Genomic DNA, 25,256 nt, shown 5'->3' with positions numbered 1-25,256 from the left:
AGTCCAGGTTGGAGTTAGGCATACAGCATGTAATCACCATAGTCCACAATCACAAGCTAATATAATAAAAAACACAGTATATCCTGCCAGAGTAATGGAGGTTTTATGAAGCATGCTCACATGATGAGTAGGGTTGCAAAATTCTGGTATCTTTCCCCCAAATTCCCAAGTTATCCATAAGTGCTTTGGGAAAATTACCAGAATTTTGAAACCTAGTGGTGAGTAACCCTGCCTGAGAACAGAAGAATTGCATCATTTCCCTGATCTTAGAATTTAGCTCAGCGGGCCAACACAGTTTTGTGGCTATATTTGGTTTGAGGCAGTTGGTTACGTCCGTCTATGTCACTTCATTCTATAGCGCCGATAATGTGCTGTATAATTTATCAAGTTCAGCAGCCTGCACACTAACGTGTCCTATTTTCAACCTGTATGTCAACATGCTATCAGCATATTTTAGCCCCTGTTGTGCTCTGACTTCCCAAGAAAAAAGAAAACACTCTACACATTTAAAGAGTCATTCATCATAATGCCATGAGCCACACATGGGACCCCACATAATTTAATGTTTGACCCCAGCAAACGATCCCCTCCCAGGCATGTAATCTGTACAGCTAACAAACTGTCCAGGTAGTATCAGCTCACCCATGACGAGTAATACCCTCTTAGCATACTTATCCAACCATGCTTGATCACCTCTAGGGGAGAGCGGGGTGAGTTGAGCCATTTGTTTTACAATCAGCATCATTCTGTCAAGGGAAATGTGGTATTCTTACTAACAAAGACATCTACATATATCTCAGAATGTTGTCCCTGAAAATAATCAGAATTAATCTAAACATTACAATGTTGAAAACATAACTTTGTCGCTTGACACAACTTACCCCGGCCCGGGTATGGGGTAAGTTGAGCAGCTTTGGGGTAAGTGGATGCTGGTGTCCTGTGACAGTGGGTGCTGGTGCTGATAGGTCAAAGTTAAATTCATGGAACGGGGGTGTAGAATATTGTATATCTTAAATGTATGCCAACATTTACATATAGATCTCTGTTCAATATCACTTAGGCAGGGATGTTGATTTAATGTGCATATTCATAGGCTAGTTCTCTGCATTTGAAGTTACTAAGTCCATGAGACTGGTCAGAAAGATTCTTGTTATGTTTAGCAAGCTAAGCCTCCATGTCATCAGATAGGACCTTGTGTGTCTCTGCTACTCCATCATAGCCTCTCTTTCTCACTGGTACAAGTTGAAGTCGGAAGTTTACATACACTTAGGTTGGAGTCATTAAAACTAGTTTTTCAACCACTCCACAAATTTCTTGTTAGCAAACTATTGTTTTGGCAAGTCGGTTAGGACATCTACGTTGTGCACTACAAGTAATTTTTCCAACAAATGTTTACAGACAGATTATTTCACTTATAATTCACTGTATCACAATTCCAGTGGGTCAGAAGTTTACGTACATTAAGTTGACCATACCTTTAAACAGCTTGGAAAATTCCAGAAAATTATGTCATGGCTTTAGAAGCTTCTGATAAATTATGTCAATTAGCCTGAGTCAATTGGAGGTATACCTGTGGATGTATTTCAAGTCCTACCTTCAGTGCCTCTTTGCTTGACATCATGGGGAAATCAAAAGAAATCAGCCAAGATCTCAGAAGAAAATATTGTAAACCTCCACAAGTCTGGTTCATCCTTGGGAGCAATTTCCAAATGACTGAAGGTACCACGTTCATCTGTACAAACAATAGTACGCAGGTATAAACACCATTGGACCACTCAGCCATCATACCGCTCAGGAAGGAGACGCATTCTGTCTCCTAGAGATGAACGTACTTTCGTGCGGAAGTGCAAATCAATCTCAGAACAACAGCAAAGGACCTTGTGAAGATGCTGGAGGAAACAGGTACAAAAGTATCTCTATCCACAATAAAACAAGTCCTATTTCGACATAACCCGAAAGGCCGCTCAGCAAGGAAGAAGCCACTGCTCCAAAACCACCATACAAAAGACAGACTACGGTTTGCAACTGCACATGGGGACAAAGATCGTACTTTTTGGAGAAATGTCCTCTGGTCTGATGACACAAAAATAGAACTGTTTGGCCATAATGACCATTGTTATGTTTGGAGTAAAACGGGGGAGGCTTGCAAGCCGAAGAACACCATCCCAACTGTGAAGCAAAGGGGTGGCAGCATCATGTTGTGGGGGTGCTTTGCTGCAGGAGGGACTGGTGCATTTCACAAAATAGATGACATCATGAGGCAGGATAATGTTGTGGATATATTGAAGCAACATCTCAAGACATCAGTAAGGAAGTTGAAGCTTGGTCGCAAATGGGTCTTCCAAAAATGGACAATGACCCCAAGCATACTTCGAAGTTGTGGCAAATGGCTTAAGGACAACAAAGTCAAGGTATTGGAGTGGCCATCACAAAGCCCTGACCTCAATCCTATAGAAAACTTGTGGGCTGAACTGAAAAAGCATGTGCAAGCAAGGAGGCCTACAAACCTGACTCAGTTACACCAGCTCTGTCAGGAGGAATGGGCCAAAATTGACAGTTTGACTATATTAGCCCAAACAGCTACACGGATGCAATTTCATGCTAAGTTTAGGACCTCATTGTGTAGCTTATAGAAATCCCAACTAATGTATAAAACAATCTTAACACTATTTACTTTGGTCTAGATACAAGCGTCATAAAACCAATAACGCAATAAATTAATTTGACTTGCTTACCACTTTTTTCCATGTGGTATCTTCCTTCACAGACCTCTTCCTAAATATTTAGTCACATGATTCATTTTGTGTATTGTTTCCTAGAAATAAGGGGTGTCTCAACTAACCTTTTGGTTCAATTTACCAAACTCTACCCTACTGGTCCTGTGTGGCTCAGTCTGTAGTGCATGGCACTTGCAAATGCTATGGGTTCAATTCCTGCTAGGGTCACCCACATGTAAAAAGAATGACTAAATGTATTTTCAATAGACATACCTGCAAAATGCTGTATTATAACACTTACCACTATTAACGAGTGAACATTCAACTTCCTTGTCCTCTATGAGCTAACCAAGTATCCACATCATAATGATATCTGAGTGGGATGAAAGCACTACCCTCACCCTGCACCTTACCACAACATGGGCTGTCCTTGACCTCATGTCAACTGGAGGTCAGTGACAAAAGGTAATATCCTGCCATGACCGTTCAGCCATGATGTATGATGACACACGCATGATCATACACACGCATGTCTTAAATCAAGATACAGTCTATCCTCAGCGCGCATGTCGACATGCACATCCGTTTCATAAATCTGATGTGACGTGATACGCATGTGATGGAGGTGATCAGTGACGAGGGGTAGAGAGAGACCCTGACTTGTCCGTTTGGTATTGCCTGTCCCCCGTCGGTCCTGGACTGACATCATTTAACTACGGTTTAACCTCTTAACTTTCAACCTCACTCTTAATCAACGTCTGCTTACCACTGGATCCCACTAGTCCCTTCAGGTTAGAATGGTGTGATAAAGGACCTCCCGAGTGGCGCAGCGGTCTAAGGCAGTGCTCGCTGTGCCACTAGAGATTCTGGGTTCGAGTCCAGGCTCTGTCGCAGCTGGCCGTGACCAGGAGACCCACGGGGCGGCGCACAACTGGCCCAGCGTCGTCCGGGTTAGGGGAACACTTGGCCGGCAGGGATGTACTTATTCCATCGTGCACTAATGATTCCTGTGGTGGACTGGGCGCAGTGCATGCTGACACGGTCGCCAGGTGCACAGTGTTTCCTCTGACCCATTGGTGAAGCTGGTTTCCAGGTTAAGTGGCCATTGTGTCAAGAAGCAGTGCAATCTTGGTTGTGTTTCGGAGGATGTACGCCTGTCCAGAGTCCGTACAGGAGTTGCAGCAATGAGGCAAGACTGTAACTACCAATTGGATACCACGGAAAAGGGCTCAAAGTAACAACAAAAAAATGAAGATTTTTTTGGGGGGGGTGAGATAAGATCTGCTACAGTTGAATGTCTTCTGTTTCTCAAACATACAGTTACTTCATAGTACGAGGACATTATTTATCTTGTTTGATGTCGATACAGGGTCTTGATTCATTGATCTTTTCATTGATCGGTCTGGATGGGCAGCTGGTGATTTAATTGATTGATTACATACGACACCTAGCCAATCAAATCCAATACTCCTAATTTCCACATCTAATTCATCGTAACTTTATTGGCTGTTTAGCTACTCAGACCTCAATCACTCACATTATATCGAACCAAAAATTAAAATCATTTATATCATTTCATGTGCTAGTCAGCGTTGAAACTGCTTTTTAACAAAGTGTTGTTGTTTTTTTCCCACCTCAGTTTTACATACTGAACCTTGACCCTACATTACTACTCCTGGTAATGATGATGAGATCTGCTAATTGCCATGTCTGCCTTCGTAGTGGGCGGATGGTGGTGTTCCTGCCAACAGTGTTCTGTCCCTGGGGTCCCAGGGAGCAGCCATGTGGCAGAGCCCCTGGGAAGGGTCTCCAGCCGGTCTCCTGTCATTTCCCACCAGTCTGACTTTGGCTCCAGTCATCCACAGATAAGCAGGGAGGAGCTGCGCAGCCCTCGCCCAGAGGAGGGGACCTGTAGAGGGGATAGGAGAAGGGAGAAGCATGGTATAGGTGAATGTGTTTATGGGTTCATGTGAATGTCACCCCTAACTGTGTATGGATTCATGTGAGGTATTGCTATAAAGATAAGGGTGTGCGGTTCAAATAAAAGCCATTTGATTAACTGTTCAGCAGTCTTATGGCTTGGGGGGTAGAAGCTGTTAAGGAGCCTTTTGGACCTAGACTCCGGTGCAACGCAAGCTACAAGACTTCATGTTAGATGTAGCTGTTGTAGTTGTTTGGATGCACGGTGCATCATAAAGTATACAGGAACTTGTAGAGACTGAGATTCAGTCAAACTTCAAAACTAATTACGTGTTACTTTTTTCTAGCCACAAACCCAAAATTGACATCAACAGGACATCGATTTAGCTTAACGAGGAAGGAATGATAAAAGCTCACACCTTTAAAACAAGACTTCATCAGAGAGGACCATGCCGAGGACATGCTCAAACACTAACCTCTTATATTGCTTAAGCTGTGAAGATGAAACTGTGCAATCATACAACGATTGGTCTTTGACTATAACCTGCCAGAAACAAAATAGCCTGTGGCTCATGCAACAAAGCTATATGGATGCGTTCACACAATTCCGATATTATTACACTAATTGGTCTATTGACCAATCACATCAGATCTTTCACATCAGCTCTTTTTCAGACCTGATCTGATTGGTCAAAAGACCAATTAGGGGAAGAAAAAAAAACAGAATTGGGCTGCCTGTGTAAATGCAGCCATCGAGATATCTGCTATCCTAATGAGAAACACTAGGAGAATGACTGAGTCAGACACAAATTAATTGTTAGTTTTCTGATGAGGCCCTGTGCTCATTTGGCCAGGAGACAGTGGCAGGCAGGCTCCACGTTGCATGTCTGGCAAGGTACAAACAAACAAACAAGACCCTACGTCAACCACACAGACTCATTGGAAAATTCAAGATTAGCTGTCAAAGTATTTTTGTTGGTGGAAGAAGTTTAAATTGTTAAGCCCAGTACAGATAAAACAACAAACATCACACAGATAGAGGCTTGTAGATTATTACACCTTGACAACAATGGCGGTCAGTGCCGTTTAAAACGAGGGAGAATGTTTATTTTTTTATGAGCATGGTCTTATTTCTATTATAGCATATTGGATGACTGTCACTCATATTCCAGTCACCCAGCCCAATGTAACATCGATATTTTCCCTATACCCGTCATGAGGTTGCTACAACCTAGCCTATGAATGTAAAATTTACAACGTAGGTGCACAGGTAGAGAGAATTTTGAGTAATCAAGGTGACAGACTGTGACGCATTCAATAACGCCTTGCACCGTCTTGTCTGCATCTAGCTGATCTAGGGTGTAATCACTAGTCCAACACATTTTGTGCGAGCCAGCTGTAGCTTATGCATTCAGTACTAGATTCATTCTCTGATCCTTTGATTGGTGGGACAACATGTCAGTTCATGCTGCAAGAGCTCAAATAGGTTGGAGGACATCCACCGGAAGTTGTCATAATTACTGTGTAAGTCTATGGAAGGGGGTGAGAACCACGAGCCTCCTGGGTTTTATATTGAAGTCAATGTACCCAGAAGTAGGCTACACCATGGTTCTACCCTACAGAGTGCTGTTGAGGCTACTGTAGACCTTCATTGCAAAACAGTGTGTTTTAATCAATTATTTGGTGACGTGAATAGAATATATTTAGTAGTTTTGTCTAAAAAGGATCACTTTTTAAATGTTTCAATATTTTTATGAAATTCACTGAGGTGGATGGTCCTCCCCTTCCTCCTCTGAGGAGTCTCCACTGCTTGGCAATACCAGCTCTCTCCTCCATCATTACCTATCTATCCATCCATCATCTTCCTCTTATCCTGGAATGCATGGCTCTCTTTTCTCCCCTATACTTTTGTTCTTTTTCGTCTGAGAGTTGAATTCGCCATGCCTTGTAACAATACAAGGCAGGCTGTCAAAGAAGAACTCGACTGTGAGCTAAATATAGCGTGTCTCTCTCTGTCAAGGTTCAAGGCAGGCAGAGGTCCTGAGACAAGTTCAGACAGACAGACACGGGGAGGGTTAGAGATCCTAGCTTCAGTTTCATTAACAGGTGTAGACAGAAGTCTGTCTGGTGATTCATGATCCATGGACATAGACTGTCTAGATTTATTTCAGTCTTTCATTAGTATAGGCTTTTTTAATGATGGCATTTTACATTGTTTCATGATGAAATGAGAAAGGGCTAAGCTTGACCTGATTTGAGCACTTTGTTGCATACCTTATTAGGATATGGAGAGTTAATTAACAAAGCATTTCCTTCCCTTGCGCTGTGATCCAACGGGGGTCGCTTTCAGGATGGCGTGACCTTCTGAACGTTGCAGATAAAACTGTCTTGTATAGAGCTAACCTGATTGTATCCCTCCGATAGAACGTGACCTGGAAATCCAATGCCTGGAAGAGTATCACTTGGCAGCTCATCTGTCATGTCGGAAATCTACCGACACCCCAATTCCTAGCGGGATAGGATGGATACAGGAATCATCAAAGGTTAACCCTCGACGAGGGAGGGTGTTTGGCCAGTAACTGAAAGATCGCTGGTTTGAATCCCCGATCTGACTAGGTGAAATCTGTCAATGCGCCCTTGTGCAAGGCACTTAACCCTAGTTGCTCTGGATAAGAGTCTGCTAAATGACTAAATGTAAAACCGTAGGTCAACTCTAGTCTACAGCCTTCATGTCAATATCTCTCTCCCTCGTGTTTCCACTTGAGGGGCAGCAGCTGTGAGTGACTCCAAGTCAAGTAACATATGAAGGACTGGTGAAAAAGTACAAATAAAGACATTCAATTCAAGAGACACATTTGAGTCACCATGGAATTCTGAAAGAATGTCAGCCAAAATACTACTTTTGGCTCAACTTTTTCAAAAAATTTTGAAAAATTCTGCAATACTTCCCTAGTAGGAGAATACCAACTTATCCTTGGTTGACTAATGAAAAAGAAAAACAGAAAGGGGAAAGCAAGAACATCTACAAATACCTGTAGATGCCTGGTTTCTTCCTAGGTTCCGGCTTTACAAGGAGTTTTGCCTAGCCACTGTGCATCTGCATGTCTTGCTCTTTGATGTTTTAGGATGGGTATCTGTAAAGCACTTTGACAACTTCTGGTGTAAAATACATTTTATTGATTGATTGATTGATTGAATGCTTTAGCCATTCACGTCTGTACAACAATTATCTGTCAACACATCAGTCTTGTATCAGTTCGAGGCTGGATCTTACTCTAAAGACCGTAAGCATTCACCCTGGTGTCCATCCCAGTGACAGACTCACCTGCTGGGGGTGTGGATACTTCTGGATTCATCATGCATCCTCATCCCCCTTCCACAGGACAAGAGGGTATGGTAGGGGAGGACAGGAGGGTATGGTAGGGAGGGCATAGGCCGGTGGTCAGGTAGTCCTGACATCCAGGTACCCTACTACGGTTGAGATGAGGTAGTAGAGTGGTTCTTCAAAACCACTAACCTCCACTGGCATATATATATATAGAAGACATTTAAATGATAGACACATTGTGTATGAACCTGTGGCTAATATCGCAAATCTGCACAGTGGGTCTACTGGACTTTGTATCCTTAGGTTAAGGCTGATGTAACGTGCTCCCTGGACTAAAATGATCCCCAGTTAATCATATATGGATGTCTGTAGCATCCATATAAGCAGACAGCCTCCTCGCCATGTGTGTCAGTCGGCAGAGAGGCCATGATTCACCAGCACAACAACAGTGTACTTCAGACAGCCAGGCAGTAACATGGACTTGCAGAGAAAGGAAGGGGAGATGAGGGGGAACGGAGAGGAGGGGACAAGATGCTGCCACCGTGTCACTGTGACCGCCACAGAAGATCCAGGCCGGACACACACGTAGACATGTGTAAACACAACATACACACAGTTTACACCCTCGAAAGTACACAAACACACTTTTTTTAAAATACTCACAATCTATTAACTTGTACTATACACCATAAGAGGTGTGAAACAGTGCTTCTGTGTTTACATAGAGAGAAACACACACACACACACACAAACTGGGATCACACACCCACATGCACAAACACACACTTTGTACATCAAACGCTTGAAAGTGAGCTATCAATACCAGTGAAAGAGTTAAGGCAGCACTGTCATCTCCACTGGAGCTCCCTTCATTTCAGCAGCTGCATCCATCTCTCCTTCAAAACAAAGTGAGGCAGGAGATACACACACAATCTAAGGTGTGTGTGTGTGTATTTTCAAGTACACTGAACAAAAATATAAAACGCAACAAGTGTTGGTCCTATGTTTCATGAGCTGAAATAAAAGATCCCAGAAAATGTGCACAAATCTGTTTATATATATCCCTGATAGTGAACATTTCTCATTTACCAAGATAATCTATCCACCTGACAGGTGTGGCATATCAAGAAGCTGATTTAACAGCATGGTCATTACACAGGTGCGCACCTTGTGTTGAGACAATAAAAGGCCACTAAAATGAGCAGTTTTGTCGCACAACACAATGCCATAGATGTCTCAGGTTGAGGCAGCGTGCAATTTGCATGCTGACTGCAGGAATGTCCACCAGAGCTATTGCCAGAGAATGTAATGTTCATTTCTCTACCATAAGCCTCCTCCAATTGTTTAAGACAATTTGTCAGTATGTCCAAACGGTCTCACAACAGCAGACCACATGTAACCATCCAGCCCAGGACCTCCACATCCGGGCTGCTTCACCTGAGGGAAAACATCTCAGGTAAGTTTATCTGCATGCTCTTCGTCCAGGGTCTTGACCGGACTGTAGTTCGGCGCTATAACTGCCTTCAGTGGGCAAATGGTCACTTTCAATGGCCACTTGCACGCTGGAAAAGTGTGCTCTTCACGGACGAATCCCGGAGTGCAGAGTGCCCCATGGTGGCAGTGGGGTTAAAGTATGGGCAGGCATGAGCTACGGACAACAAACACAATTGCATTTTATCGATGGCAATTTGAATTCACAGAGATAACACGACCAGATCCTGGAGGTCCATTGCTGTTCCATTCATCCGCTGCCATCACCTCATGTTGTTTCAGCATGATAATGCAAGGCTCGATATCGCAAGGATCTGTACTGAAGCTGAAAATGTCTCAGTTCTTCCATAGCCTGCATACTCACCAGACATGTCACCCATTGAGCATGTTTGGGATGCTCTGGATCGACGTGTTCCAGTGTCCGCCAATATCCAGCAACTTCGCACAATCATTGAAGAGGAGTGGGAAAACATACCCCAGGCCATAATCAACAGCCTGATTAACTCAATGCAAAGGAGAAGTGTTGAGCTGCATTAGGGAAATGGTGGTCACACCAGATACGGCCTACACTGGGATAGAAGTGAGTGCGCCTGTGTGAATCGGAGGTGAAAGGCTTCACTGTGCAAACATACGTAATCAGGGGTGACCTTTGTTGTTGTCTCGCCAAGGAGCAGCAACAGTCTTTACAATTGCCTTTTACAGAAAATGATCCCTGGGAGGGACAAAGTGCCTTTGTTACCCCTGAGTTAAGGAGATCCATCTCTAGCCTTTGTCCACGTCAACAGAAATCAATCTCCCTAGCGGTGGGTGTGTGTGCGTGCGTGTCCAGATCCTGAGAAGGTTAATGGTTTTGAAATGAGGACAGATGTTATGTGTGGAACGTCTTGATTGGAGATAGCTTAGCGTGTGTTGGGACAGGTATAGACCACATCATTGCTTCTGGTACAAAAACAAATATGGGAGGGTCACAATTGACAATTAATATCTCTCTCTCTCAGCTTGTATGACATCCCTCTCTCTCTCTCAGCTTGTATGACGTCTCTCCTCTCTCTCTCAGCTTGTATGACGTCTCTCTCTCTCTCTCAGCTTGTATGACCTCCTCTCTCTCTCTCAGCTTGTATGACGTCCCCTCTCTCTCTCTCAGCTTGTATGACCTCTCTCTCTCTCTCGTCCCTCTCTCTCTCTCAGCTTGTATGACGTCCCTCTCTGTCTCTCAGCTTGTATGACGTCCCTCTCTGTCTCTCAGCTTGTATGACGTCCCTCTCTGTCTCTCAGCTTGTATGACGTCCCTCTCTGTCTCTCAGCTTGTATGACCTCTCTCTCTCTCTCTCTCTCTCTCTCTCTCTCTCTCTCTCTCTCTCTCTCTCTCTCTCTCTCTCTCTCTCTCTCTCTCTCTCTCTCTCTCTCTCTCTCTCTCTCTCTCTCTCTCTCTCTCTCTCTCTCTCTCTCTCTCTCTCTCTCTCTCTCTCTCTCTCTCTCTCTCTCTCAGCTCTCTCTCAGCTCTCTCTCTCTCTCAGCCTCTCTCTCTCTCTCTCTCTCTCTCTCTCTCTCTCTCTCTCTCTCTCTCTCTCTCTCTCTCTCAGAGCGAGAGAGGTCTTGAGGAATCGATGGGCACAATGGCATGCTGGGGGCGGGGCTATGAAGGTCAAACGTTGAAATCGGACATTTCATTGGCAGTCAGGGATCGTGCCCTGTGGGAAAGTTGAGCTCTGCCGTGAAAGAGAGGAGAAAAGAGAGAGAGACGCTGGCACTAAAAGTAGAGAGAAAGATGCGCGCTGACACTGTTGATAGGAGGATGCAGAAAAAAGTGAAGGCATATGGGAAAGAGTGACACGAAGAGAGGAAGAAGAAAGGATAATGGGAGCCAATGATGAAGGGACAAACAAGCAAACAGTATTATTTATAAAAAAGGTAAATGAATGAGGGATCAGGGGAAAAAGGAAATAGGTGGTCCACATCTGTGTTGCTCTCCCCTCCCATTACCTGTGCCTAAGTGAGAGGCCCGCTGCATCTGCTAGTTTGGATGGAGATCTGAGAGGAGAAAACGATCTCATTCACACAGCCCCGTTCTCATTATGACCAACATCTGCCATGAGATAGATGAGCTCTCAGAGAAGGAGAGAAGGAGATGAGAAATTAGTGAGTAGAGAGTGGATAGAGGAGTGCAGCTGCTCTCACTCAAACCTCCCTCCATCTGCTTTCTCTCACCGCAAACCCTCTGTCAATCAGAGAAAAGGAAGAGCGAGGGATGGAGGAAGAGGGAAGGGTACGATAGATTGAGAGGGATGGAGAAGGCAACAAGAGATGAGTGAGTGGAAAGGTAACAGATCAGAATAGAAAATATGCACAGAAGTCAATTTAAGATTAAAACACTGTGATCTGATTTCAGAAATTGAATTGCTATACAGCCTGTACTCATTTCAAATGTCAGGGCTTTGTATTTCAACTACTCAATGTATTTAGTCACTGTCGAATGAGCCCGCATCCGACTGAATGTCAGACTAGATTCAGAAAGGAACCGCTAAGGTTCATTCACTCGCCTCAATAAACGCGGTACGCTACCTGCTATGCTTCCTTGCATTGTCACACAATGCATCAAAGCCAACACTAAACTTCCTCAGAAGATTCAGAGAACTTCATCATTGACTATTTCAATATGTATGCGAGGCTTCTGTTGCCATATAGCCTACTGACATGCATAAGCATGCAATAAAATATGAACTTTGGCTGTTTCGCTATTGCATCTTGGCTCTGTACTTCAGAATTGACTAATTCACTGTCCACTAACTGGACTGGAAAGCCGATCTGCAGTGCAACCAATCTCCAGCGTCCCATGGGGTTGAGACACTGCTAGGTCTTACCAGACTACAGTACTTACCAGGCTGATGAGCCATAAGAAGAAGAAGATGGAGGGCAAGGAGGCAGACAGACAGACTGTTAGGTACGCAGAGACAGACAGACAGGGTTGAATCTTCTTCGAGACCAGATCATCAGATAAATGATGACAGAACCTTCAAATCAATCACTATGTAATCTGCAGGTTAGCGTTATTCGTCACGAATCTTGTTCTGGAGGCAGCTCTACAGAGAGGTCACTAGCTGGCACAGCCACCAAGTCAGAAAAACTGGAGTTTAAGCCTAACCACACTGCTTAACCCATATCTTAACCCTAACCTTAAATCAAGGCCAAAAAGCTATTTGATTTTTTACAATATAGCCCCAAATGGAAATCATTCAGCTCTGTCTCCAGGACAAGACTCACGACGATAAACGTCAACTTGCATGTAATCTCCCCCGGCATCCATCCTGAGCATCAATCATTACGAACCACACCAGAGACACTCTACACCCCCACCATAACCCCATGAGCTTCCTCCCCAGTCAACCAGGGGTGCCAACCTTAATCCCTTACCTGTTCAATAATTCCCTCTCTACTGCACCAACAGGGACCCCCAGCTCCAGACCAAGCCCCCACAATACACTGGGATGTGGCAGATCTGAGAAGAGACCCTGTAAAGGGGCTGGTTTGCCCCTCACCCCACCCCTCTCCACGACAGCCACACTCCCCAACCCACCCCCCTCCATGACAGATCAATGGTCTGTGTGTGGCTATGCCGTTGGTTTTAATTGAGACTTCCAAAGGGCTGCATGGAGGCCAGGTGAGTTTAATGAGCTAGGGGTCGTGTTTCATCCTGACCTTTGAGGCGGTGCACTGTTGGTGGCCATCCTCTCATCTCCCTCTTTAACCAGAGGCCTCTCTACCGTAGGTTTATGTAAAAAGTCAACAGTATGGTATGGCACGGTTGTGCAAATATACATTCATCCTTACTCTGGTCTTCTGAAGGTCCGAGAAGGTTGGATACATACATTCCTGTAGGTAAGGTTGGATACAGTTGATCTAGATGAAACATATTTCTCTAAAGCATTTCAGGAGTTAGCATGAGCAATTAGCAGCATGACAAACAGAATGTGCCTTTTTAAATAGCTTCCTCTCCTGGCCTGCTTCAGGACCACAGATCTGATAGGACAAGTTAAAGCTACGCTGCTATACGATATGGAAGCCCCTGAGAAGCTCCGCTTGTTTTTCTACTAATTTAATTGGCCTGAAGATGCAACGAAGTGTGTGTGTGTGTGCGCCCGTCTCTTCGCCAGTCCTCGGGGATAGCACTTCACCTTGTCTAAACTCCACTGTCGACATTTGAACTAATGCGAACTGGCAGCTTCTCCCTAAGCCATTTGGCCAGGTTCGACAGCCCCATAAGCAAGCTCACTTTTGAAAGCTGAAGAGAAACTACTCTGTTGATGAGGTAGCAGCAATGTCTCTACGAGGAGAAATAAGAAGACAACCAAACCTGTAATGGAATGTATCCAAGACCAATAATGACAAAGAAATACTTCACTGGAATCCTCAAAAGTATCATCTGCTTTAATGTTGAACCTTTACAAATCAATGAACTTAAAACGTTAGACAAGTGGCTCTTCATTGACAGGCTCAACTAAAGATGTGGCGGAGCCTAGTGGTGGGGAGGTGGTACAACTCAAAAGGGCAAAGGTCAAAACCATAGTAAAGAAAAGCAAAGAGAAATTTAACATAGTCCATGTTCATGTTTAGCCAAAAAAATGAAAATTAGACACTCTTGGCCCCTTTGCCAGCATAGAATTCAATAAGGATACTCTCTCTTTAAAAGAAAACATTGAATTACCATTGTTTTCTTCTCAATCTCTTTACACAGTATATGGTAGTTCTTCCCTAACAGGTAAATACTGCTCTGTTAAAAAAAAAAAAACAGTGAAAAGTTCATCAGAAGCAGAGAGTTGAAGGTTGGAGTGGTACTGTGTCTCACACAGCGACAGAGACACTGTCATATACGGTCACATTGGAGGGAAAAAGCCACATGCTCTGCAAATGTCACCCCCACGCCACCGCTAAAGGCCTCGCTATGGGGGGTGCCTCCGCGTTTGAGCAGGTCACCCCATCCCGGGGGTTACCGCGGTAACATCAAAGCCAGTATTATTCGCTCCAGAGTTGTCTCTTTCCTTGTGGAGGGAGCCCCCCCCCCCTAAAAAAAGCATCTCAATCGGATGCAAATAAAGAGGGAGCGTGTGTGTGTGTGTGTGTAGACGGAAAACGAGAGAGAGGGGCGAGGAGAAGAGAAATGAATAATAAACAGCTCGCCCTGAGAACAGTAAAGAATTGACAGAGTGTGGAGCCTGAGAGCCATAAGGTTGGAGGAGCACTGGGAGAGAAAAGGAGCGGCGTGGTCTACTGTGGTCTAATGAACTGGTTGGCAACTGTGTGTGCGTGAGTCCGTGTGACTTGTTTTCCTGGACAGGTTCCCAGATCTTCAACTCTGTTCCTGTTTAGTAATGGGTACAGGAGGTAGAGACAGGATGAGAGGGGAGGCAGTGTGTGTGTCTTCACTAGGCATCATGCTGTGGTTACAGAGCAACACTAGAGGAGTGTGCTGTAACATTCAGCTTCTGTAATACTGGGAGGAAACACTGACTGGTGGAGCCGAGTCTGACTGACTTGCCAGACGAACACACCTGTCATGGCAATAGGCAGTCTGGTCTCTAGAACAGAATTGGAACTAGAGTGACATCTTGTTTTCCCTCTTCGAAGCGAGAAGACGAGAGGGTGAAGGACACACGACATAGAGCGAGAGAGAGAGAGACAGAGAGAGGCTGTGTACGTGAGTGTCTGTGTGATTTCAGTCAGAAGTACATCTCTTGGAAGATGTTCTGTCCCATCTCGATGTAGGCCTCTTTCTCCTGAGAGCTCATCTTCTCCACTAGCTCTGGCCTCTGGCTCACCTCCCGATAGGAGAACGACCGCCCCCCCACCATCACCATGGACTCATCGGCCCCCACCTCCTCAAACTCGTCATCATCCTCCTCCTCCTCCTCCATCTCCATGCCCGTCGGCCGCCGCTGGGCCGCTGCCACAGGCGGCGGAACCGTGGGAGAGTCCTCGTCTGATTCGCTGGTGTCGCTCTCCGAGTCGCTGCCCCTGGCTGCCGCTATGGCTCCGCCTCCTGACGCTACAGCTCCGCCTCCTGCCGGCCCGGCACCGCTCCTCTTCTCATGAATGAGCAAGGCGCGCATCACTTCCTCGTTCTCATCCGATTGGCCGCCGCCGAGCCCGACCACGCCCACCTGGGCTCCTCCCGCGTCGTCTCCGGCTGCAGAGAGAACATCACAAGTCAATCAGAAACAGCTGATAATAAATCATTAGAAAAACAACAGTACATATGGCTATGCAAATACAAGTAAACTAAAAGACTAGATGTGCAAATTCATCACAGAGATTAAATGTCTTCTTTTAAAGTGACTCGGTCCAATTGTCAAGGAGGTCATTACAAAGACAAATGCCTCCAATAAAGGACTGAAAGGTCATGAATCAGACAGGTTTTTCTTAAAGGGATAAGTGCAAGGTTTTATCTGTCTACTTCCCCAGAGTCCGATGAACTCATTAATACCATTTGAATGTCTCTGCATCCTGTATGGAGGAAGATTCGCGAGCCAATGAAAATGGTATCCATGAGATCTGACTCTAGGTAAGTAGATAGAGTGCTTCAAAGCCAAAATCCTGCACTCGGCCTTTAATGAGCAGTCTAACCGCACGCGCACACACACACACACACACACACACACACACACACACACACACACACACACACACACACACACACACACACACAGAGAGAGAGAGATTACTCCCATTCAGACATCAGCCTTTAGTGGGAGATGGTAAAAAAATGTAGAACCTGAGGTCTTAAGGCCTCTTAACAGGGGATACGGAGCGACTTCCGTGCCAACCGAAATTGTATTCACATTTCATAATTTTGAATTTGTATTAGGATATAGAATTTGTTTTTTTTATTTGCAAATTGTATCGTTGAATTCATAAATCAAAGTTGTATTCCATGATTTAATTGAATATTCCAGTTCAATATGTACATATTCAGTTTCAATACAGGGATAAGTTCAGGAAGTTCCCGTAAAAGGACGACACGCTGCTGCTTGCTTAACGAGTACCACTTTGCCCTGATTCAGCTCATCCAGAGACTCCAACTCGGAACCTTTGCCTCGCGAACACACATGACCCCTGACACCTGAAGCATTCCAGCCCACTCCGCTATTGAGAAGGGGGAAAAAGCCTTTTTCAAATTGCGCGAGGAGCAACGCTTCATGCTGATGAGTGAGTTTCAAAAAAAAGAGCTTCATCTGCTTCATTCACCCCCCTTCAAAATCACTCCACAGTGACCCCGGCAGTTGATCCGGAGCAACTGTAGGTCCAGTGGCACCGCTTTAAAAGAAGTCACGCTGCCTGCTTAGCGCGTTACGCTACCCCTGATCCAGCTCATATGGAGACTCAAACGCGGGTCTTAACACGAACCCATCGTGCTATTTAGAAAAGAAAAAGAGGCTTTCTACAATTGCGCAAGGGGCTACACTTCAGGCTGTGTGAGTGAGTGTTACATTTCCCCATCTGCTGCAACACAAGGCTTCGAAGATCCAGCAAAGTTACTCGCCTGGTTTGGTGATCCATGATTACGTGATGAGAACATTGCCTGAGACCTGTTTAGACATTTTTTTTAAGCAGGGGCGGACTGGTTATCTGGCATTTCGAGCTAATGCCAGATGGGCTCGTCCATTTTAAACTTTGGTTTTTCTTGCTCAAAATGATCATTCTCTGGCTAATAATGGGGGCCTCTAGGAAAAGAATGGGCCATTGTGGGTGCCTCAGGGGAAAGATGGGGCCGGTGTGTTAGAAATGCCAGGGACGATTTTCGGTCCTAGTCTGCACATTATTTTCAAGTCCCCGGCAAGGGCAGCAGTTATAAGGTTAACGTGACTGACTGGGTTAAGACTGTGTTAGCCTGTTGAGCTAAAGCTCAGGCATCGGTCCCGTGTCTTGGACGGATCTCTTTAAGGAGGAGGTCAAAGGGGAATGAAGTGTAACACAGGTGGTTCGGGGGCGAGGCTCGTTTGAGAGAAACTTGTCTGAGACCTGAAAAGTGGCATTGTCTGGTGCACAAGAGACCTGGGTTAGAGCCCCATCAGTTAAACGAACACATCTGCAGCCAAGGTTGTCCATCACATAGCCTCCTCGCACCTGGTCCTGACCCCGCGAGGTTACATGAAGGGTTCGCTACAAGCGGGAATCAGTCAGGTAATTGCAAGAGGACTCATCACATGGATGGATCACCAATCCACCTTTCATTAAATGGGGTGCACAGAGCTTTCCGTTTGCCACAGAAAGTGTTGTTGTTGAGCGGTAAGGCCTGATTTCGAACCCAGTCAGTTAGATTGGTGCCGTGATCTCGGAGTACGAGGTCAAAGGGGGTGTGAAATGTGAACCGAGGCAGGTTTCGATGAAACTTGCTGGAGACTTGCGTCAGCTTCCTGAACTCATCCCTGTGGGCTTTCTCCAAGTGGGCTAACACAGTATTGTGACATGCAGGAGACCCGGTTCGAACCCAGTCAGTCACAAGAGCAAGAGGAAACAGGGCGTGGAAAGACTATCCCTTAGAAGGGCTTTGACATGGCTATTTAGCTACATTCTGTTTGGGGTCGTCTTGCGGTTTGAGTGACGCTCCCTTCTAACGCGGCCTGTGATCATCATAAAGTGGAACAGAAGGCACGTCCACGCTCCAGAGTCTTAGCATTCATAAGAGCTCGTGTCCACGCTCCAGAGTCTTAGCATTCATAAGAGCTCGTGTCCACGCTCCAGAGTCTTAGCATTCATAAGAGCTCGTGTCCTCCACGCTCCAGAGTCTTAGCATTCATAAGAGCTCGTGTCCTCCACGCTCCAGAGTCTTAGCATTCATAAGAGCTCGTGTCCTCCACGCTCCAGAGTCTTAGCATTCATAAGAGCTCGTGTCCACCACGCTCCAGAGTCTTAGCATTCATAAGAGCTCGTGTCCTCCACGCTCCAGAGTCTTAGCATTCATAAGAGCTCGTGTCCTCCACGATCCAGAGTCTTAGCATTCATAAGAGCTCGTGTCCACCACGCTCCAGAGTCTTAGCATTCATAAGAGCTCGTGTCCACCACGCTCCAGAGTCTTAGCATTCATAAGAGCTCGTGTCCACCACGCTCCAGAGTCTTAGCATTCATAAGAGCTCGTGTCCACCACGCTCCAGAGTCTTAGCATTCATAAGAGCTCGTGTCCACCACGCTCCAGAGTCTTAGCATTCATAAGAGCTCGTGTCCACCACGCTCCAGAGTCTTAGCATTCATAAGAGCTCGTGTCCACCACGCTCCAGAGTCTTAGCATTCATAAGAGCTCGTGTCCACCACGCTCCAGAGTCTTAGCATTCATAAGAGCTTGTGTCCACCACGCTCCAGAGTCTTAGCATTCATAAGAGCTCGTGTCCACCACGCTCCAGAGTCTTAGCATTCATAAGAGCTCGTGTCCACGCTCCAGAGTCTTAGCATTCATAAGAGCTCGTGTCCACGCTCCAGAGTCTTAGCATTCATAAGAGCTCGTGTCCACGCTCCAGAGTATTAGCATTCATAAGAGCTCGTGTCCACGCTCCAGAGTCTTAGCATTCATAAGAGCTCAAGGCCAAATTGGTTCAAATTCTAGAGCCAAATTCCATGGGAAAGAAAATAAATTCAACATGCCACATTGGATTCATAAACTGTTCTCCTCGGTCTTTCCTCTCTGGCAAAGTACCAGGATGTTGTCTCTGACATCTGAATCCATTGGGGAAGTTGAATACGAAACATTGATCAACTTGAAATGGCAGGTTTTCTAAACTTGATAGACAATGAATACAATAGCTACCATATTGAAACTGAATATATACATATTGAATAATACATTGTGATATTCATTCAATTTCAAATCATGAAATACAAGTTTGATTCATGAATTCAATGATCACAATTGTGCATTACAAATGCAAAAATATTAAATTCAATATCCTAATACAAATGAAAAGACTGTTGGCACTGAAGTCGCTTCAATAAACGATTTGGAGAACAAGTACCCAGAGGAAAGCCTAGACAGACAAAGAGAGAGAGACACAAACAGACAAGACAGAGGGAGAGAGAGAGAGAAACAGCAGAGTCTGTACTTGCGCCACAGCAGCACTCGGTAACTCACAGTTCTTGAGTGGGTCTGGCTCGCTGTACGTTCCTCCATGCACAGTGCTCTCCGTCAGCCACACGGGTCTCTCCCTGGGTGCCTTCCCCTCGCTGGCCTGCCGGCGCTGCTGCTGCTCCTCCTGCTCCCCCATGCTAATCTCCACGTTCTGGGTGTACAGGTCGGCGTAGGACGAGCCCTTGGTGGACCAGGCCTCGCGGTGGGGACCGCCGGCAGCTGCACCCGCTGCCGCCGCCGCACGGTCCCGGCTACAGGGCGGGACAGAGAAGAGAGAGAGTGACAACTTAGCACCGGCGCACGGGACAGTAGTTCACGGTGTGATCTGTTCATGAGAAGCCCGAGAGCCGTAAACGACATTGCATTCCACTAATAGCAGACACAGGGACTTCCTCGGTGAAGAAGTCACAGATTGCAGGTTAAGCAGAGATGTCACAGGTCAGTTTACAGGAGAGCCACATGTTTAGGAAGTTGGGCCAACGTTTTGCATTTTAAATACCGTTCTAATTCTACACATTGTGACATAGCATTCTTTAAATACCGCCCATGTAATGTTAATGTGATGATGACATGGCTGCCATAGAACATTGTAGTGTCATGTAAAATGTATCATAAAGGCAGAAAACCTCAATGTCCTAACTAAATATAACGCTCTGGTGTACAGGACTAGCCGAGCGGTGACAGGAACACATTTACAGCAGGACTCGGGGAAAAAAAACGTGAATACTGATTGGATGTTGAAGGTGAAAAGGGGTGGCGGCCGACCTCTGTTTGAGGGCGGGGATCTCGGCAGGTTCGGGCTCCAGCAGGTCGTTTGATAGGTGGACGTCCTCGGTCTCACGCAGCAGCACGTATATGGGCTCGATTTGTTCGTTGAAACGGGCCACCAGGGTCCTGGCATCCTTCTTGGGCACCGCAGACTCGTCCTCCTCTACCTCCGTCTGACAGAACGTACAGCGAAACGTCCCTGAGAGAGAGATAGGGAGGAGAGAGAGAGAGAGAGAGAGAGAGCGATAGAGAGAGAGAGAGAGAGCGATAGGGAGGAGATAGAGAGTGCAGCATGAGTTCTAGGTCTCCAGGGTTGGTGCAGTTTAAGGCTTGCATGAACATGGTTGATGAATAATGCATGGCGGCGGTGGTGGTGTAGCTCCAGAGAACAGATAAAAAACTTGAAAATGTGCATTTCTCTTGCGCTCTCCCTCCCCATTTCTCACCCCCGCTGGCTAGCTGATTACACACACACACACACACACACACCCCCCCCCACACGGAAAAGAACTAAGGCAACCTACGGTAGCTTAGTAGGTATTGAACACCGTTTTGGTCAGTACTCGTCATCTGATGCGTCAAATAAGAGTAATTGACCAATCTGGACTTGAATAGCACTGCACTTCACTTAATAATTGAACACGTACATAATTTTTCTACGAAGTGATTACACTACCACTCGTTAATCATATATCACAGAGATTTCACTGGTATATTTGCGATTATAAACTGGGTGGTTCGAGCACTGAATGCTGATTGGCTGACAACCGTGGTACATCAGAATGTATACCACATGCAATCAGTAAAAAAAAAAAATGTTTTGTCATACGTTGGTAACCAGTTTATAATAGCAATAAGGCACCTTGGGAGTTTGTGGTATATGGCCAATATACCACACCTCCTAAGGCCTTATTGCGTAAGTGTGACGCTGGTAAAGTTGGTTGGGTTAGACGGTTCAGACCACAGGCAGGAGCAATGCAGTGACGGAGCAGATAGGCCAGAAAAATTAACACGGATGTGGAGGTGTCTGTCTGTCTCGTTCCTCTATAGTTACTCAATCCCCCTGGAGGAGACCGGCTGTGTGACGGAAACCCACCCGAGTGTGTGTCATCATACACAGACTTCTCCCCTCTGGTCCTCTGAGGGGGACAGTTACAGTATCTCATCCCACACACCATGGGAGACCCAATGTGGCCCATGGAACGCACAAACAAACACAGATACACACATGCAGTCATTTACGCCATCAAACAAACACGGTGCCCCCTGCTAAGAGGTCCTGATTAGAGCATTGGAACATGATGGACACACACACACACGTTCATTTTTGTCAGCTATATTACATGTCTTTTTCTCTTATATACAGAACAAAAATATAAATGCAACATGTAAAGTGTTGGTCCCATGTTTCATGAGCTGAAATAAAAGATCCCAGAAATGTTCCATACACACAAAAAGCTAATTTCTCTCCAATTTTGTGCATACATTTGTTTACATCCCTGTTAGTGAGCATTTCTCCTTTGCCAAGATAATCCATCCACCTGACATAAGCAACGGACAACAAACAAAAATAGAATTTTATCGATGGCTATTTGAATGCACAGAGACACCGTGATGAGATCCTGAGGCCCATTGTCGTTCCATTCATGCGCTGCCATCACCTCATGTTTCAGCATGATAATGGACAGTCCCATGTCGCAAGGATCTGTACACAGTTCCTGGAAGCTGGAAATGTCCCAGTTCTTCCATAGCCTGCGTACTCAGACATATCACCCATTGAGCATGTTTTGGGATGCTCTAGATCAGGCCTGGGCAATTCCAGTTTTCAGGGGTTGATTGGTAGTCACACTCCCCCCCCCATCCCTAGCAAACACAGCTGATTTAAACTAATTGCATTCTAAACTGAAGATCATGATTAGTTGATTATTGGAGTCAGGTGTGTTAGCTGGGACTGAGGCAAAAGTGTGACACCAAATCAGGGCCCCGAGGACTGGAGTTACCCAGGCCTGCTCTAGATCGACGTGTACGACAGCGTGTTTCAGTTCCCGCCAATATAAAGCAACATCGCACAGCCACCGTAGAGGAGCGGGAGAACATTCCACAATCAACAGCCTGATCAACTCTATGAGGAAGGAGATGTGTCACGCTGCATGAGGCAAACGGTGGTCACACCAGATACTGACTGGCTTTCTTATCCACGCCCCCTACCTTTTTCTTTTAATAAAAGGTATGTGTGTAGATTAGGGTCTAATTTATTTATTTAAATTGACTGAATCATTTATATGAACTAAATCTTTGACATTTTTGACGGTTGCGTTGATATTTTTGTTCAGTGTATTTAATATTATTTACCTCTAACTAGCCTGGTTCAACGAGACCTACTATCGCTTCATATAGCTGACACATTGCTATTGCGGCATATTGTGACCAACGCCAGCCATGATTTACCATGTTGGCTACAAAGCCTTGGCTACAGGTTAAACAGTTTAGGTCTACGGCTCTTTTCTCCCAATCACAACCCTGGGATGCGGTAGATAAGTTATTCCCTTAAAAAAGGGGGATAATCTGAGCTTGACAACACTGCCCGAAATATTACTGTGCTTCTAATATCATCATCAGCATAAATATTTTCCCACATCGGGGAGAAAAGAAAATGCACTCGCATTTTCCGACCACGAGAGCGGCAACACAGATGAATAACAGCACACACAAAAAAAAATTGGATGTGAACAAAACAAAATAGCCTAGCGACATGAAAGTACAAGATAGTTTTCTTCTTTACATCATTTGCTTTTGAGGTTAGTTACAATCGAAGTGTCCTGGCTTGCTGGCTACGCATCAGTTCAAAACTGAGCCATCTGCTCCATAGGCTATTTTCAGTCCCTTCGATGGGAGCGGCACCCGCATGACTACAGACCCTCAACCACCACACTGTGTGTGTGTGTGTGTGTGTGTCTCTCAAATGAACGCCTGTCAACAGTTTGAAAGATCCACTGCCTGTCGCCAACAACTCAAAATAACAAGAAACATAAATCACACAGTCCGTTTCGGTCTGCTTTTCCTGTTTCCAATGTGACAGACTAAAATAAGGACAAAATTTAAATCTGACAAACGAAGATAAGAAAAATAACTACGGGTGAAATCATAGCAATTTTGTCCCTTGACAGGGGAATGTATCGACAAGCAAGAAGAGTGTGATATCTCTCTCTCTGTGTGTGTGCGTCTGGCCACCACAATGCACAGGAGCTAGTACCGGCTGCACCAGGTGAACAGAGAGGACCAACAGCCGATTCGCACTGTGTGTGTGTGTGACAGAAAATGGCCTCCAGCTTTCTGATTGGTGACAAGGTGGAAAGTGAGGGCACGCTTGTCGAGAGTGACACCTCTCCACAGAGGAATAGAGACTGACATGGACTGAGGTGTCATTACCGCCGCAGGAGAGAGGGAGGTGACATGACTCAACTCTGGCTGACGAACTGAAGAACAAAATACTCCCTGCAACAAGAAAATCTATATTGAAAAGCTTAAAATAACTCCTTAGCACAAACTGCAATGAGGAAAAGTCAGATACCACAGATGAGCCTTCAAAAGCCAGCCAGACAGTTATAGAAAATAGAGTGGTACAACACTGCCCAGTGGACCCCCAAACGTTTCACAAGTTTGTTGTAGCCCTGAACTAGCTAATTTACCTAATCGAGGGCTTGATAATTCGTTTAAAAGTAGAAACAGATGTACTAGTTCAAATACATGGAACCTCCCCATTAATGCCAAGGACAATGGGGGGAGCTCAGACCCATACAGCGAGAGCAAGCCTCAGAGGGAGCCCATGCTAGTCTGTAACAGAAGGGAGACGAGAGATCAGCGAGAGAGACCTGAGAGAAACCAGAAAGAGATCGTAGCGAGAGACCAGAGAGAGAGAGAGCGCGAGAGAGACCACTAAAGACCAGAGAGAGAGAGAGACCAGGGAGAGAGAGAGACCAAAGAGATAGAGAGACCAGAGAGACCAAAGAGAGACCAGAGAGAGAGAGAGAGACCAGAGAGAGAGAGAGACCAGAGAGAGAGAGAGACCAGAGAGAGAGACCACCGTAAAGACCAGAGAGAGCGACCAGAGAGAGCGACCAGAGAGTGAGAGAGACCACAGAGTGAGAGACCAGAGAGTGAGAGACCACCGTAAAGACCAGAGAGAGAGACCACAGAGACCAGAGAGAGAGAGACACCAGAGAGAGAGAGACTAGAGAGAGACCAGAGAGCGAGAGAGACTACAGAGTGAGAGACCAGAGAGTGAGACGAGAGAGACCAAAGAGAGAGAGAGACTATAGACAGAGACCATATAGAAAGAGAGAGACTGTAGAGACCATAGAGAGAGAGCAGAGAAAGACCAGAGAGAGAGACCACAGAGAGAGAGACACCAGAGAGCGAGAGAGACCAGAGAGCGAGAGAGACTACAGAGTGAGAGACCAGAGTGAGAGACCAGAGAGCGAGAGAGACTACAGAGTGAGAGACCAGAGTGAGAGACCAGAGAGAGAGAGAGAGAGAGAGAGAGAGAGAGAGAGAGAGAGAGAGAGACCATAGACAGAGACCATATAGAGAGAGAGAGACTGTAGATACCATAGAGAGAGAGAGCAGAGGAAGACCAGAGTGAGCCCATAGACAGAAAACAGACATATAGAGAGAGTAGAGGTCGACCGATTAATTAGGGCTGATTTCAAGTTTATAACAATCGGTAATCTGCCTTTTTGGACACCGATTATGGACGATTACATTGCAATCCACGAGGAGACTGCGTGGCAGGCTGACCACCTGTTACGCGAATGCAGCATCAAAAGGACCTTGTGGCTGCAAGGAGCCAAGAAGGTAAATTGCTAGCTAGCATTAAATGTATCTTATTAAAAACAATCAATCTTCACATAATCACTAGTTA

General features: G+C 45.6%; 1 protein-coding gene and 1 long non-coding RNA gene across 3 annotated transcripts in view; both read right to left on the bottom strand.

Annotated features, from left to right (window-relative positions):
- Positions 1 to 4,267: 4,267 nt before the first annotated feature.
- LOC118386483 (uncharacterized) lies at positions 4,268 to 5,245 on the bottom strand. Of its 2 annotated transcripts, none has more exons than XR_004826225.2 (2): positions 5,057 to 5,245; positions 4,268 to 4,626 (listed from the first exon to the last, which is right to left on the bottom strand). It is a non-coding gene; the product is annotated as an uncharacterized LOC118386483 (long non-coding RNA). The 2 variants fall into 2 exon arrangements; XR_008140590.1 differs by having other exon boundaries at positions 5,114 to 5,245.
- An 8,610-nt stretch (positions 5,246 to 13,855) lies between these two features.
- The window catches only part of gtf2e1 (general transcription factor IIE, polypeptide 1, alpha), a 46,616-nt gene continuing 35,215 nt past the window's right edge, over positions 13,856 to 25,256 (bottom strand). Inside the window, exons 3-5 of the mRNA XM_035773441.2 lie at positions 20,333 to 20,534; positions 19,571 to 19,818; positions 13,856 to 15,637 (exon numbers count right to left, since the gene is read on the bottom strand). Coding sequence (XP_035629334.1) covers positions 15,171 to 15,637; positions 19,571 to 19,818; positions 20,333 to 20,534 — 917 coding nt within the window. The 3' untranslated portion in view covers positions 13,856 to 15,170. The remainder of the gene's footprint in view (positions 15,638 to 19,570; positions 19,819 to 20,332; positions 20,535 to 25,256) is intronic.

The sequence above is a fragment of the Oncorhynchus keta genome, chromosome 7, assembly GCF_023373465.1.
Source record: "Oncorhynchus keta strain PuntledgeMale-10-30-2019 chromosome 7, Oket_V2, whole genome shotgun sequence".
Lineage (NCBI taxonomy): Eukaryota > Metazoa > Chordata > Actinopteri > Salmoniformes > Salmonidae > Oncorhynchus > Oncorhynchus keta.
Note: the sequence above shows the minus strand (reverse complement) of the source record. Positions and strands in the feature narration are given on the sequence as shown.